The sequence below is a fragment of the Oncorhynchus kisutch genome, linkage group LG2 (genome assembly GCF_002021735.2).
Source record: "Oncorhynchus kisutch isolate 150728-3 linkage group LG2, Okis_V2, whole genome shotgun sequence".
Taxonomy (NCBI): Eukaryota; Metazoa; Chordata; class Actinopteri; order Salmoniformes; family Salmonidae; genus Oncorhynchus; species Oncorhynchus kisutch.
Genome location: NC_034175.2, coordinates 33,636,704 through 33,652,865, shown reverse-complemented (window position 1 = coordinate 33,652,865; position 16,162 = coordinate 33,636,704). Strand labels below are relative to the sequence as shown.

General features: G+C 43.8%; 1 protein-coding gene and 1 non-coding gene across 2 annotated transcripts; one reads left to right on the top strand and one right to left on the bottom strand.

Moving 5' to 3' along the window:
* Positions 1-3,905: 3,905 nt before the first annotated feature.
* trnaf-gaa (transfer RNA phenylalanine (anticodon GAA)) lies at positions 3,906-3,978 on the bottom strand. The gene has a single exon. It is a non-coding gene; the product is annotated as a tRNA-Phe (tRNA).
* Positions 3,979-4,080: 102 nt separating this feature from the next.
* Positions 4,081-10,676, top strand: LOC109865351 (heparan-sulfate 6-O-sulfotransferase 2-like). The gene is made up of 2 exons (XM_020453452.2): positions 4,081-5,032; positions 5,625-10,676. The coding sequence occupies exons 1-2, from the start codon at positions 4,458-4,460 to the stop codon at positions 6,496-6,498; spliced, it is 1,449 nt and encodes a 482-aa protein (XP_020309041.1). The 5' UTR covers positions 4,081-4,457; the 3' UTR covers positions 6,499-10,676.
* Positions 10,677-16,162: the final 5,486 nt, after the last annotated feature.

Here is a 16,162-nt window from a genome sequence, read left to right as displayed (position 1 = left end):
CTGTTCATTGACTATAGCTCAGTATTCAACCCCATAGTACCCTCCAAGCTCATCTTCAAGCTCGAAGCCCTGGGTCTGAACCCTGCCCAATTGGGACCTGGACTTCCTGATGGTAGGAAACAACATCTCCACTTCACTGATCCTCAACACTGGGGCCCCACAAGGGTGCGTACCCAGCACCCTCCTGTACTCCCTGTTCACCCATGACTGCGTAGCCATGCACACATCCAACTCAGTCATCAAGTTTGCAGACAACACAACGGTAGTAGGCTTGATTACCAACAATGACGAGACCGATTACATGGAGGACCTCTCCATGTAAACCTCTCACTCAACGTCAACAAAACAAATGAGATGATTGTGGACTTCAGGAAACAGCAGAGGAAGCACCCCCCTATCCACATTGACGGGACAGCAGCGTAGAAGGTGGAAAGTTTTAAGTTCCTCTGCTTACACATCACGGACAAACTGAAATGGTCCATCCATTCACCACAGTGTGGTGAAGAAGGCGCAACAGCGCCTCTTCAACCTCAGGAGGCGGTGTGGCTTGTCACCTAAAACCATGACAAACTTTTACAGAGGCACAATTGAGAGCATCCTGTCGGGCTGTATCACCGCCTGGTACGGCAACTGAACCGCCAACAACCGCAGGGCCCTCCAGAGGGTGGTGCAGTTTGCACAATGCATCACCGGGGGCAAACTCTCCAGGACACCTATACCACCTGATGTCATAGGAAGGCCAAAAAGATCATCAAGGACAACACCCACTCGAGCCACTGCCTGATCACCTCGCTACCATCCAGATGGCAAGGTCAGTACAGGTGCATCAAAGCTGGGACCGAGAGTCTGAAAAACAGCTATCTCAAGGCCATCAGATTGTTAAACAGCCATCACTAGCAAAAGAGAGGCTGCTGCCTACAGACTTGAAATCATTGGCCACTTTAACAAATGGATCACTAGTCACTAATAATGCCACTTTAATAATGTCTACATATCTTGCATCACTTATCTCAATGTATATACTGTATTTTATACCATCTATTGCATCTTAGCCTATGGTGTTCTGTCATTGCTATTCTTATTCCATTCCTTTACTTAGATTTGTGTGTATTAGCTATTGTTAGATTACATGTTAGATATTGCTGCACTGTCGGAAACATAGGCACAGACACACACACACACACAATAACATACGCACTATACACACACACATTAATTTTAGATATGTGTCCGTAGAGTCGTGGCCTGAGGGCACACAATGTGTTGTGAAATATGTTGTAAATGTATTGTAATGTTTTTATTTTATTGTAATACTGCCTTAATTTAGCTGGACCCCAGGAAGCGTAATGGGGATCTATAACAAATACGAAGGGGTAGGTGAAGCTATGGTGCATCTAACCTGCCAACATCTGTAGGCTTACAATTCTTTCACATCATTGCATAGAAAGAGGAAGCCCATGTTGACTGATTTCAGTATTTGTTTCTCAACCCAAAAAACATTCAATATCCCAATGTTATATAGCCTCAAAAGAATAAAAATACTAGTCGATACATAGATTTTAAATCACTGGCCACTTGAATGTTTATATATTTTGGCTTTACTCATCTCTGTATACTGTATTATATTTTAGTCTATGCCACTCTGACATTGCTCATCCTAATATGTGGACCCCTACAAATCAGCCGGGCTAGACAATCTGGACCCTTTCTTTCTAAAATTATCTGCCGAAATTGTTGCCATCCCTATTACTAGCCTGTTCAACCTCTCTTTCGTGTCGTCTGAGATTCCCAAAGATTGGAAAGCAGCTGCGGTCATCCCCCTCTTCAAAGGGGGGGACACTCTTGACCCAAACTGCTACAGACCTATATCTATCCTACCATGCCTTTCTAAGGTCTTCGAAAGCCAAGTCAACAAACAGATTACCGACCATTTCGAATCTCACCATACCTTCTCTGCTATGCAATCTGGTTTCAGAGCTGGTCATGGGTGCACCTCAGCCACGCTCAAGGTCCTAAACGATATCTTAACCGCCATCGATAAGAAACATTACTGCGCAGCCGTATTCATTGATCTGGCCAAGGCTTTCGACTCTGTCAATCACCACATCCTCATCGGCAGACTCGACAGCCTTGGTTTCTCAAATGATTGCCTAGCCTGGTTCACCAACTACTTCTCTGATAGAGTTCAGTGTGTCAAATTGGAGGGTCTGCTGTACGGACCTCTGGCAGTCTATGGGGGTGCCACAGGGTTCAATTCTTGGACCGACTCTCTTCTCTGTATACATCAATAACGTTGCTCTTGCTGCTGGTGAGTCTCTGATCCACCTCTACGCAGATGACACCATTCTGTATACTTCTGGCCCTTCTTTGGACACTGTGTTAACAACCCTCCAGGCAAGCTTCAATGCCATACAACTCTCCTTCCGTGGCCTCCAATTGCTCTTAAATACAAGTAAAACTAAATGCATGCTCTTCAACCGATCGCTGCCTGCACCTGCCCGCCTGTCCAACATCACTACTCTGGACGGTTCTGACTTAGAATACGTGGACAACTACAAATACCTAGGTGTCTGATTAGACTGTAAACTCTCCTTCCAGACCCACATCAAACATCTCCAATCCAAAGTTAAATCTAGAATTGGCTTCCTATTTCGCAACAAAGCATCCTTCACTCATGCTGCCAAACATACCCTTGTAAAACTGACCATTCTTCCAATCCTCGACTTCGGCGATGTCATTTACAAAATAGCCTCCAATACTCTACTCAACAAATTGGATGCAGTCTATCACAGTGCAATCCGTTTTGTCACCAAAGCCCCATATACCACCCACCATTGCAACCTGTACGCTCTCGTTGGCTGGCCCTCGCTTCATACTCGTCGCCAAACCCACTGGCTCCATGTCATCTACAAGACCCTGCTAGGTAAAGTCCCCCCTTATCTCAGCTCGCTGGTCACCATAGCATCACCCACCTGTATCACGCGCTCCAGCAGGTATATCTCTCTGGTCACCCCCAAAACCAATTATTTCTTTGGCCGCCTCTCCTTCCAGTTCTCTGCTGCCAATGACTGGAACGAACTACAAAAATCTCTGAAACTGGAAACACTTATCTCCCTCACTAGCTTTAAGCACCAACTGTCAGAGCAGCTCACAGATTACTGCACCTGTACATAGCCCACCTAGAATTTAGCCCAAACAACTACCTCTTTCCCTACTATATTTATTTTATTTATTTATTTACTTTGCTCCTTCGCACCCCATTATTTTTATTTCTACTTAGCACATTCTTCCACTGCAAATCTACCATTCCAGTGTTTTACTTGCTATATTGTATTTACTTTGCCACCATGGCCTTTTTTTTTTTTGCCTTTACCTCCCTTATCTGACATAATTTGCTCACATCGTATATAGACTTGTTCATACTGTATTATTGACTGTATGTTTTGTTTATTCCATGTGTAACTCTGTGTCGTTGTATGTGTCGAACTGCTTTGCTTTATCTTGGCCAGGTCGCAATTGTAAATGAGAACTTGTTCTCAACTAGCCTATCTGGTTAAATAAAGGTGAAATAAATAAATATATATAATATTTAACTAGGCAAGTCAGTTAAGAACAAATTCTCATTTTCAATGAAGACCTACACCGGCCAAACCCTTACCAGGGCAATGAAGAATCATCTGTGCGTCTCCCAATCACAGCCAGTTGTGATACAGTCTGGAATCATACCGAGGTCACTAGCACTGAGATGCAGTGCCTTAAACCGCTGCGCCACTCGGGAGCCCACTTTATTCCGTTATTTTACTTTTAGGTTGTTAGATATTACTGCATTGTTGGAGCTAGAAACACAATCGCTTCGCGCCACCCGCAATAACATGTGTATGTGACCCCCCAAAAAAATTGCACCTTGCCGAAACCCGGGATCGAACCAGGGACCTTTAGATCTTCAGTCTAACGCTCTCCCAACTGAGCTATTTCGGCAGTGGGAAAAGTGTGACGTGATACCTTTATGTACTGGGAGGATTAAGGGAACGCTATATATCAAACTCCATGGATTGGCTCACATCAGAGGGCCTCCACCCAGTGACGTATTTCCCTAGCCAACGCAGGGGATTGTGGGAGGAAAGGTTGAGGATCACAGGGAACGTGATAATGGAAGGGAACTCTAAACACCGAACTATTGTAGGTGGAAACACAAAATCCGTAATCTACAAGAAGATTTCTGTGAGAAGTAAATGGTATCACTCCTGTGCCACAATTATTTCGTGAAACATCAAAGCGCTCTCTGTATGCGAATGTAACTTACGTTAGCAAGTGTGGCTAGCCAGCCATAGGTGGCCATTGTTTTTGTTTAGTAAACGAAGTGAAAGCAATTTAAAACCAGTGTTTTCCCCAGCCGAGGAAGGGCCCAGCAGAGGGGCAAACTGTTTGAGTAATGCGGTTTGGTTTCTCTCGGGAAGATGGATGAAAAGTCCACCAACCAACACAGGCTCTATATTGCCCTGGTGATGGTGTTGCTCTTTGGCGTTATTGTGCTTCAGTACGTTTGTCCTAGCTCCGATTGCCAGCTGTTGCACATAGGATCATTGTCCTCCAGGTCGGGCGGCAAAACCATCGGGTCCCGGGGAGAGGTAAACGACACTGGCCTCAGTGGAAAGGACCCGTACGTCGCTGAGGATGGTGCCCTAGCCCGGTTCGTTCCCCGCTTCAATTTCACAACTTCCGACCTCAGTCGCCTCGTTGACTTCAATATCAAGGGAGACGATGTTATTGTTTTTCTTCACATCCAGAAGACAGGGGGCACAACCTTTGGTCGACATTTAGTGCGTAATATTAAACTCGAGAGGCCTTGTGAGTGTCACGCTGGCCAAAAGAAATGTACCTGTTACCGGCCAGGTAAAAGGGAAACGTGGCTTTTCTCCCGGTTCTCGACCGGATGGAGCTGCGGTCTTCACGCGGACTGGACAGAGCTGACCAACTGCGTGCCGTCCCTCATGAACATGCGTGAGCCACCCAAGAAGCCTACAGTTCCCAGGTGAGTGTCACTCAAGAGTATAGCGAGGAATGGATTTGACATGAATTGTAGACGAACATTTCAATTTGTTCAGCATCTTCTTCCAATATTGAATCCACAGCTCATATTTATGTATGATCTTTGAGTGGTAATCCTGATTTTGTCTGGTAGTGTTTGTGTAGCTTCTCTCATGTCCGAGTCAGTGTAAAATGTGTTGTGAGCCAAATTGTTGGGAAAATGTGTGTTTTTGGGAGGAGTAAGAATTAAATATTGTTGGCACTCTGCATGAACTCACACTTTGAAGGCATGATTGCGTGTGTGGGTTGGGTGATCTGCAGAGAGACTGTGAGATGGTTGGGAACTTGGAAGATGGGTGCATACAGAGGCTGTGTCCCAAATTACCCCCTTATATTCCTCTATATAGTCCACTGGTTTTGATCAGAGGCCCTGGTCAAAAGTAGTGCACTTTATAGGAAATAGCATGCCATTTGTGACGTAAACTCATTGAGGCCATTTAGTTGGTTATTATTAGTTAGGTGACATTTCAGTGGTGCTGAATACAAAACCCCAAATATAAAGACAAATGAACTGACCTAGGTCTCTTCTCTCTCAGCCGGAACTACTACTACATCACCATCCTGCGTGACCCGGTGTGGCGCTACCTGAGCGAGTGGCGGCACGTGCAGCGTGGTGCCACCTGGAAGGCCTCCCTGCACGTGTGTGACGGTCGCTCCCCCACGCTGGCCGAGCTGCCCAGCTGCTACCCCGGGGATGACTGGTCAGGCTGCTCTCTGAAGGATTTCATGGACTGCCCCTACAACCTGGCCAACAACCGGCAGGTCCGCATGCTGGCAGATCTCAGCCTAGTGGGCTGTTACAACGACTCGGCCATGAGTGAGGACGAGCGCTGGGCCGTGTTATTAGAGAGCGCCAAGCGGAACCTGCGGGGTATGGCCTTCTTTGGCCTGACAGAGTACCAGAGGAAAACCCAGTATCTGTTTGAGAAGACCTTCCGCCTGGCGTTCATCGCCCCCTTCACCCAGCTCAACGGGACGCGGGCGAGCAGTGTAGAGGTCGCCCCTGAGACGCAACAACGGATCCGCCAGCTGAACCAATGGGACGTGGAGCTGTATGAGTACGCACGCGACCTGTTCCTCCAGCGCTTCCAGGTGGCCCGTCAGCAGGAGAGGAGGCAGGCCAGGGAGAAGAGGCAGCAGGAGAGGAGGAGGCTTCGAGGGAGGCTGGGGTCAACTAGGCTGGGGATAGGATGGCCGGTGGCGATGTGGCCCAGCAACAAGCCACAGTGGACAGAGACCCAGGCCGGGGAGGCGATCACCACCCACCTACGACCACCCACCCCAGAGATGAAGCAGGAGAGGGAAGGTGGAGAGGCGGTTGAGGCTGAGGTGCAGCTGCCAGAGTGGTGGGGTCTGGAGGAGAACAGCACCATGGAGGACTACATGGACAATGTGGAACAGTGGCGGTAGTAGTGAGAGGACCAAGCCGAAGAAGGAGTGAGCCATGTGAATTTTCCAGGCTTGCCTTGTCTGCACAGACATTATGGGTGTGTCCCAATATCTCCTTTCTCCCGAAGTGTGCACATGTTCACGTACCTTCGTGATTTTGAAAGGAAATGACTGGTATAAGAAAAATTTGGTTTTGCCCATGCCTACACCAATCCAGTGCTATTAAATATTTGGGGAATAGTGAACAAATGCACACTTCAGGAACAAAGAGATATGGGACACATCCATTTTCGAAACTCAACGCTAACCACGCACAGCTCCCTTTAGCTTGCATCCCAACCTTTAATCCAGGGGTTCCGAAACATTTTTGGCCATGACCCCATTTTGATATGTGAAAATTCTCACAACCCCAACCATGTGAAGTTTACTATGGCGGTCAATTGAAAAACATTCCCTCAGTATTTCTGATTGTATTCTCAACCCACCCTCATATACTTTTAATGTGGGGCCATGACAGTCAATTGCAAATTAGTCTGACAAAATGGATCTCATCTCACCACCGCTAATGAGAGGGGTGTGCTTGATGCATGTCACGTCGGAGCTACTCAAAGTCAGGGGACGTGGTCGACAGTGCGCATCTCATCTCTCCTGTCACATTCAACCTGGATCGATATTTGTTTTTAATGCAGACGAGAGCACTGAATCAGCGTACCATTAGTTTTAATACCCGGAGGGAGATGGCACAGTTTTCCCTTTGAGTTAGGTCCCAAAACTCCTCCATAGTGACCCATGAATCAGCTGTGTCATTTCACTTACTGGCATGTCAACTGCGCCAGGATCACAGTCAAATGGATTTCCATCTGTATAATATTTGTCTATTTCCCCTGCATGCTTGTGTTCAGTTCCCCAAATATGTCTGTTACATAGGCAAGGAGACACATCTTCTTTTCATGACACCGATAGTCAACAAAGTCTGTTTTTACATCCATTGCGAATGACAACCGTTCCCCTCTCAATTCTAAAAATCATTCCAACACTACCCCTCGATAACCACCAAGCCTCGTGTGAAATGGAACATTGTCATGCTATGATCCCATATGTCCACATAGTTTTGCGAACAGGCTTACGCGATATAGTTTACAATCTAAGTTACCTGCTGCATATCTCCAAGTTCTGTGCACAGCTCTTTTGCCGCCAGTTGCTCTTGGTGTATCCATTATGGCTCAGTGGGTGTGTCATACAATGCGTCCATATGGCAGGGGGAGACACATTCATAACTAGAGTGTACAGGCCTACCCGCGATAGATGGATCCCCAACTGTGCAAAAGCCCACCATTCAATCCCATGGAATCTGTTTTTGTTAATATAGCCACGGGGCACACTGAACATCCCCTGTGCCGTTTCATGCTCGTGAATCGTGAGACAGAACAATATGTAGTTGAGAATAGCATCCCCCGACATGTAGTGAACAAAAGTCAATGCATCTCGGCCCTCACAGCTAGCATCCATTTGGAGAGTTATCTGACAAAGGTGTTGATGTGAGTTTATGTGCCTTTGCCTCACCACATTGTTTTCATCATATCAATTGTGGCCAGTAGTATCAAAGTATCTGAAATAGTGTATGGTTTCATAGCATACTGGGCTTAGCCATTCACCGCGAAATAATTTTAAGTGCAATGGTCAAGTGTGGCCTTTTCCAATGATCTAAGGGCGCTCTCTGGTTGAATTTCAAATTTTTAGATTTTAATCATTTTCATCTAGATATTTAAGGTGAACCACATTACAATGATTTTAAGAGACAAAGACAATATTATAACAGGATTTTGGAAATTCTCCTGCGACCCCATTTTCATATCAGGCGACCCCTACGGGGTCACGACCCCTAGTTTGGGAACCGCTGCTTTAGTCCATGGCCAGTTTTCCATTTCGCTATACCTACTTATGTTTCTTGAATGTAATTTGTTTTCATGTACTTCACTTACCCACATTGGCCATGACATTTCTGAGAGAGAATACCCTATTCCCTAATATAGTGCACTAGTTTTGACTAGAACCTGGACTAGAACAAAACTATATAGAGAATAGAGTGCCATTTGGGCCAGGCCCACCACCAATCCCATGCCCCTCACAATCACCCAAGCCTTCTGAGGAGATCCCTACGATTCTGGTGCAGAACTGTTGGTTACTAGTACAGAAATGTTTTAATTATAATAATTTTGATATTGAGGTACAGTGCATTCAGGAAGTATTCAGACCCCTCAACTTTTTCCACATTTAGTTATGTTACATCCTTATTTTGAAATGGATTCGATTGTTTTTTTTCTCATCAATCTACACACAATACCCCATAATGACAAAGCAAAAACAGGTTAGGAATCTTTAAAAATATATATATGTATATATTCCAATGTACATTATTATTCAGACCCTTTACTCAGTACTTTGTTGAAGCATCTTTGGCAGCCATCTAGTCATCTTGGGTATGACGCTATAAGTGTGGCACACCTGTATTTGGGGAGTTTCTCCCATTCTTCTCTGCAGATCCTCTTAAGCTCTGTCAGGTTGGATGGGGAGTGTCGCTGCACAGCTATTTTCAGGTCTCTCCAGAGGTGTTCAATCGGGTTCAACTTCAGGCTCTGGCTGGGCCAACATTCAAAGACTTGTCCCAAAGCCACTTATGCGTTGTCTTCGCTGTGTGCTTAGGGTCGTTGTCCTTCTGGAAGGTTAACCTTCGCCCCAATCTGAGGTCTTGAGCCTTCTCGAGCAGGATCTCTGTGCTTTGCTCCTTTCATCTTTCCCTTGATCCTGACTAGTCTCCCAGTCCCTGCCACTGAAAAACACCCCCATAGAATGATGCTGCCACCACCATGCTTCACCGTTGGGATGGTGCCAGGTTTCCTTCAGACATGACGCTTGGCATTCAGGCCAAAGAGTTCAATTTTGGTTTCATCAGACCAGTGAATCTTGTTTCTCATGGTCTGAGAGTTATTTTGGTGCCTTTTGGCAAACTCCAAGCGGGCTGTCATATGCCTTTTACTGAGGAGTGGCTTCCGTCTGGCCACTCCGCCTGATTGGTGTAATGCTGCAGAGATGGTTGAGCTCTAGAGCTCTGTCAGAGTGAACATTGGGTTCTTGGTCACCTCCCTTCTCCCCCGATTGCTCAGTTTGGAAGTGCGGCCAGCTCTAGGAATAGTCTTGCTGGTTCCTAACTTCTTCCATTTAAAAATTATGGAGGCCACTGTGTTCTTGGGGATCTTCAATACTGCCTAAATTTTTTTGGTACCCTTCCCCAAATCTGCCTCGGAGCTCTACAGACAGTTATTTTGACCTCGTGGCTTGAATTATTATTTTTTTGATATGCGCTGTCAACTGTGGGACCTTTTTATATAGACAGGTGTGTGCCTTTCCAAATCACGTCCAATCAATTGGACTCCAATCAAGTTGTAGAAATGTCTCAAGGATGGTTTTTATTTATTTTATTTAACCAGGCAAATCCATTAAGAACAAATTCTTATTCACAATGATAGCCAAACCGGACAACGCTGGGCCAATTGTGCACCTCCCTATGGGACTGCCAATCACAGCCTGTTGTGACACAGTCTGGAATCGAACCAGTGTCTATAGTGACCCCTCTTGCACTGAGATGCAGTGCCTTGACCGCTGGAGCCCATGATCAATGGAAACGGGATGCACCTGAGCTAATTTGAGTCTCATAGCAAAGGGTCTGAATACATTTGTAAGGAATATTTTTTTTTATACGTTTGATAACATTTCTAAAAACCTGTTTTTGCTTAGTCATTATGGGGTATTGTAAGTAGATTGAGGAAAACATTTAAAAAATATTTATTTTTGAAAAAGGCTGTAATGTAACCAAATGTGGAAAAGGGTATGAATATAACTGGTTTTGTTTGAAAGAGAATAAGCTATGTTTTTGTTTTCACTGAGATTTTTGTATTTGTATTATGCTACTATTTTTGTCATGACTTAATGTAGGTCAGGGTAAAGCTGTTGAATGATTTACCGGATGACATGCAGCTTACAAATGACTGAGAAAGACTTAAGTGATCGTGCGGAAAGAAACACATTTCTCACTAAATTAGATTTGTATAATTACCTCAATCAGTAGCACACCTGTCTGTTATATTCACTTTTTGTGCTATCCTTGTCTTCTCTTTTGTATATTAAACAAAAATAATTCACTGGTGTCATGTCTTGTTACTAATATACATTAGTTTGTTGGTATGTCCACATCCTTACTACACATGTGTAATCTACACGCTTGTCTCTGGTTGGTACAAATGTGTTGCCAGCCAGGTCCCGATTGGACCAGCATAAGTTGTCTCATCGTTGCCTTCTCTGTTTGCTCCAGCAGGAGGTGCCGATTCCATGTGACCACAACTGTCTCCTGTCTCCACTGAAAATGTCATCTCTAGTTTTTTTTGTAAATCTGGTCTAGTCTAAATTATAATCCCTGTCTGTAAATTATACTTTGGATGTATTACTTGATTGTGCAAGGAATAAATTGATGGAAATCTGAATGCTGCACATGCTACAATAACACCACAGTGCACCGTGCATAGGTACCATGGGTGCGTTTTGGAACATTCAGATAGAACTATACTATGTAGAATAAGGAATCACGTCATCTCTGTTTATGCCATTTCTATCTGCAACATTTGGCCACTGAATGTGGCCCTGGCATACAAGTATGGTTATTCTTAGTTGTGTCTGGCACATCTCATTTGGGTTGAGGTCTGGTGATTGTGGAGGTGAGGTCATCTGATGCAGCACTCAATCACGCTCCTTCTTGGTCAAATAGCCCTTACAAAGCCTGGAGGTGTGTTGGGTCATTGTCCTTTTGAAAAACAAATTATAGTCCCGCTAAGCGCAAACCAGATGAGATGGCGTAACGCTGTGGTAGCCATGCTGGTTAAGTGTGCCTTGAATTCTAAATAAATCACTGATAGTGTCACCAGCAAAGCACCATCACACCTCTTCCTCCATGCTACACGGTGGGAACTGCACATGCGGAGATGATTCGTTCACCTACTCTGCGTCTCACAAAGATACGGCGGGTGGAAACAAAAATCAAACATTTGGACTCGTCAGACCAAAGGACAGATTTCCACTGGTCTAATGTTTCTTGGCCCAAGCAAGTCTCTCCTTATTGGTGTCCTTTAGTAGTGGTTTCTTTGCAGCAATTTGACCATGAAGGCCTGATTCACGCAGTCTCTGAACATTTAATGTTGAGATTTGTCTGTTACTTGAACTCTGTGAACCATTTATTTCGGCTGCGACCTGAGGCTGGTAACTAATGAACGTATCATCTGCAGCAGAGGTAACTCTGGGTCTTCCTTTCCTGTGGCGGTCCTCATGAGAGCCAGTTTCATCATAGCGCTTGATGGTTTTTGCGACTGCACTTGAAGAAAAGTTCAAAGTTCTTGACATTCTCTGGATTTACTGTCTTAAAGTAATGATGAACTGTCGTTTCTGTTTCCTGTTCTTGCCCTAGTAGGTGACTGCCTCATGAAGCTGGTTGAGAGAATGCCAAGAGTGTGTGCAAAGCTGTCATCAAGGGAAAGGGTGTCTACTTTGAGGAATCTAAAATATATTTAGATTTGTTTAACACTTTTTTGGTTACTACATGAGTCCATATGTGTTATTTCATAGTTGTGATGTCTTCACTATTATTCTACAATGTAGAAAACAGTAAAAATAAAGAAAAATCCTTGAATGAGTAGGTGTGTACAAACTTCTGACTGGTACTCTATTAGCACAACACATGATACATTTCTGAAATCCTCAAATGTTTCCTAATCATACAAAATTGAATTGTCATTCGGTACAATTAGGACTAAAATAATGGTGTCCCTGTTTGTCTAACCTGCTGTTCCATTCTACCAAATGTGAACTGAAAATATGGTTTTGACTCAGTGTACGCAATATATATATATATATATATATATATATGCCTCCTGTGAATATGATATCAATATTTTGTGTGTGGTTAAGAAACATCTTGAGGATTGCAGAAATGTATCACATGTTGGATAGATATCGAAAGAGGTTACAGAATACGAAAATGTTAAAAGCGTCCCCCTTATTCCAAATTCACCCTCTATCTTTTGAAGAACTACAGAATGCATAGGTCTATTGAATTGCAAATCAATAGACGTATTTGAACCCTTTTTTGATAGAAAATGTTCCCCAATTCTTGACTGACAGTTAGGAACAGTAATAAGAACATTGGCGATGTGAAAGTCTGATCCTAGATTTGTACTCTAACTCCTGGCTTCGCCTCATTAGCGTTGGACTAGTAACCGGAAGGTTGCAAGTTCAAATCGCCGAGCTGACAAGGTACAAATCTGTCGTTCTACCCCTGAACAGGCAGTTAACCCACTGTTCCTAGGCCGTCATTGAAAATAAGAATTTGTTCTTAACTGACTTGCCTAGTTAAATAAAGGTAAAAAAAAAAAAAAACGAATTAACATCTCATCAAAACCGACACAGTGATTAATCATCCTAGGCAGACTTGTTGCTTCCCACAATGTGTCAATGCCACGGCATACGAGTCTACAAGTTAATGATGTCAATCTGGAATAGAGGAAGTGGTTGGGACAAAGAGGAAGAGGCGAAGTGAGAGGTTTCACTTTTGCCAAAATTTGTCCAAAGTAAGCCCAATGTGTTTCTATGGATTTATTTTGGATCTAAGTTTGTCTCCTGTATTTGTATTTATTATGGATCCCCGTTAGCTGCTGCCAAGACTGTGTGCCCTCAGGCCCCTACTCCACCACTACAACATACAGTGGGGCAAAAAAGTATTTAGTCAGCCACCAATTGTGCAAGTTCTCCCACTTAAAAAGATGAGAGAGGCCTGTAATTTTCATCATAGGTACATTTCAACTATGAAAGACAAAATGAGAAAAAAAATCCAGAAAATCACATTGTAGGATTTTTAATGAATTAATTTGCAAATTATGGTGGAAAATAAATTCTAGTTTGGATTATAACTTGGATTATTGCTTTTCATCTCAATGTGTGATACAGTATGTTATTCCTTGAGTTCACCAATATGGCTGTGTTGACACAGGCAAATCAATTATTATCTTTTTCCCACTAATTGGTGTTTTGACCAATCACATCAGATCTTTGCATTTCAGATATTTTTCAGAGCTGATCTGATTGGTCAAAAGACCAATTAGTGAAAAAAAGATCAGAATTGTGTTGCAATAGCCTACCCGTGTGTGGTCAACTATTTCAGCACCATTTCATGCTGCTTTGAGACAAGCATGGGGACTGGTATTGATAAATCAATCAGATTATTATTTTCACTGAATCTCCTGTTGGCTATTGGTTAGCCTACAATTAGGCTGTGGAAATGTTAGGATAATTTAGATTTTCACACAGTCGCTTAGTTGCCTAGGCCTCCTCCGGACGGGTCATGTTGTACAACGCCACATTTTGCTAATGGAAACGCTGAGCCTACATAGGGTACTGTAAAATGCATTTTTGTATAAAAACACCATAATATTAATCAATTGCAAAAATCTCTGAAGCTGGAGACTCACATCTCCCTCATCTGGCTTTAAGGACCAGCTGTCAGAGCAGTTTACAGATCACTGCACCTGTACTTAGCCTATCTGTAAACAGGCCATCTACCTACCTCATCCCCATACTGGTATTTATTTATTTATTTTGCTCCTTTGCACCCCAGTATCTCTACCTGAACATACATCTTCTGCTGATCTACCATTCCAGTGTTTAATTGCTATATTGTAATTACTTCACCACCATGGCCTATTTATTTCCTTAACTTACCTCATTTGCACTCACTGTATATAGACTTTTTGTTTTCTTTTGTTATACTGTATTATTGACTGTATGTTTTGTTTATTCCATGTGTAACTATGTTGTTGTATGTGTTGAATTGCTACGCTTTATCTTGGCCAGGTCGCAGTTGCAAATGAGAACTTGGATGGGGCCACAGTGTCTCCTGACCCCTCCTGTCTCAGCCTCCAGTATTTATGCTGCAGTAGTTTATGTGTCGGGGGGCTGGGGTCAGTTTGTTATATCTGGAGTACTTCTCCTGTCCTATTCGGTGTCCTGTGTGAATCTAAGTGTGCGTTCTCTAATTCTCTCCTTCTCTCTTTCTTTCTCTCTCTCGGAGGACCTGAGCCCTAGGACCATGCCCCAGGACTACCTGACATGATGACTCCTTGCTGTCCCCAGTCCACCTGGCCATGCTGCTGTTCCAGTTTCAACTGACCTGAGCCCTAGGACCATGCCCCAGGACTACCTGACATGATGACTCCTTGCTGTCCCCAGTCTACCTGGCCATGCTGCTGCTCCAGTTTCAACTTCCACCTGACTGTGCTGCTGCTCTAGTTTCAACTGTTCTGCCTTATTATTATTCGACCATGCTGGTCATTTATGAACATTGAACATCTTGACCATGTTCTGTTATAATCTCCACCCGGCACAGCCAGAAGAGGACTGGCCACCCCACATAGCCTGGTTCCTCTCTAGGTTTCTTCCTAGGTATTGGCCTTTCTAGGGAGTTTTTCCTAGCCACCGTGCTTCTCCACCTGCATTGCTTGCTGTTTGGGGTTTTAGGCTGGGTTTCTGTACAGCACTTTGAGATATCAGCTGATGTACGAAGGGCTATATAAATAAATTTGATTTGATTTGATTTGATTTAGCCTACCTGGTTAAATAAAGGTGAAAAAAATATTTAAAAAATTAAGCTAAATTTCAAACAATATTAACAGCAAAATTCCCTGGCTTGGGTCAATTAGGATCACTATTTATTTTAAAAATGTGAAATGTCAGAATAATAGTAGAGATAATTATTTAATTCAGGTTTGATTTCTTTCATCACAATCCCAGTGGGTCAGAAGTTTACATACACTCAATTAGTATTTGGGAGCATTGCCTTTAAATTGTTTAACTTGGGTCAAACATTTTGGGTAATCTTCCACAAGCTTCCCACAATAAGTTGGGTGAATTTTGGCCCATTCCTCCTGACAGAGCTGATGTAACAAAGTCAGGTTTGTAGGCCTCCTTGTTCGCACACGCTTTTTCAGTTCAGCCCACAAATGTTCTATAGGATTGAGGTCAAGGCTTTGTGATGGTCACTCCAATACCTTGACGTTGTTGTCCTTAAGCCATTTTGCCACAACTTTAGAAGTATGCTTGGGGTCATTGTCCTTTTGGAAGACCCATTTTCAACCAAGCTTTAACTACCTGACTGCTGTCTTGAGATGTTGCTTCAATATATCCACATAATTTTCCTGCCTCATGAAGCCATCTATTTTGTGAAGTGCACCAGTCCCTCCTGCCACAAAGCACCCCCACAACATGATGCTGCCACCCCGTGCTTCACGGTTGGGATCGTGTTCTTCTGCACGCAAACCTCCCCCTTGTTCCTCCAAACATAGCGATGGTGATTATGGCCAAACAGTTCTATTTTTGTTTCATCAGACCAGAGGACATTTCTCCAAAAAGTACGATCTTTGTCCCCATGTGCAGTTGCAAACCGTAGTCTGACTTTTTTATGCGGTATTGGAGCAGTGGCTTCTTCCTTGCGAGCGGCCTTTCAGGTTATGTCAATATATAGGACTCATTTTACTGTGGAAATAGATACTTTTGTCCCGGTTTCCTCCAGCATCTTCACAGGGTCCTTTGC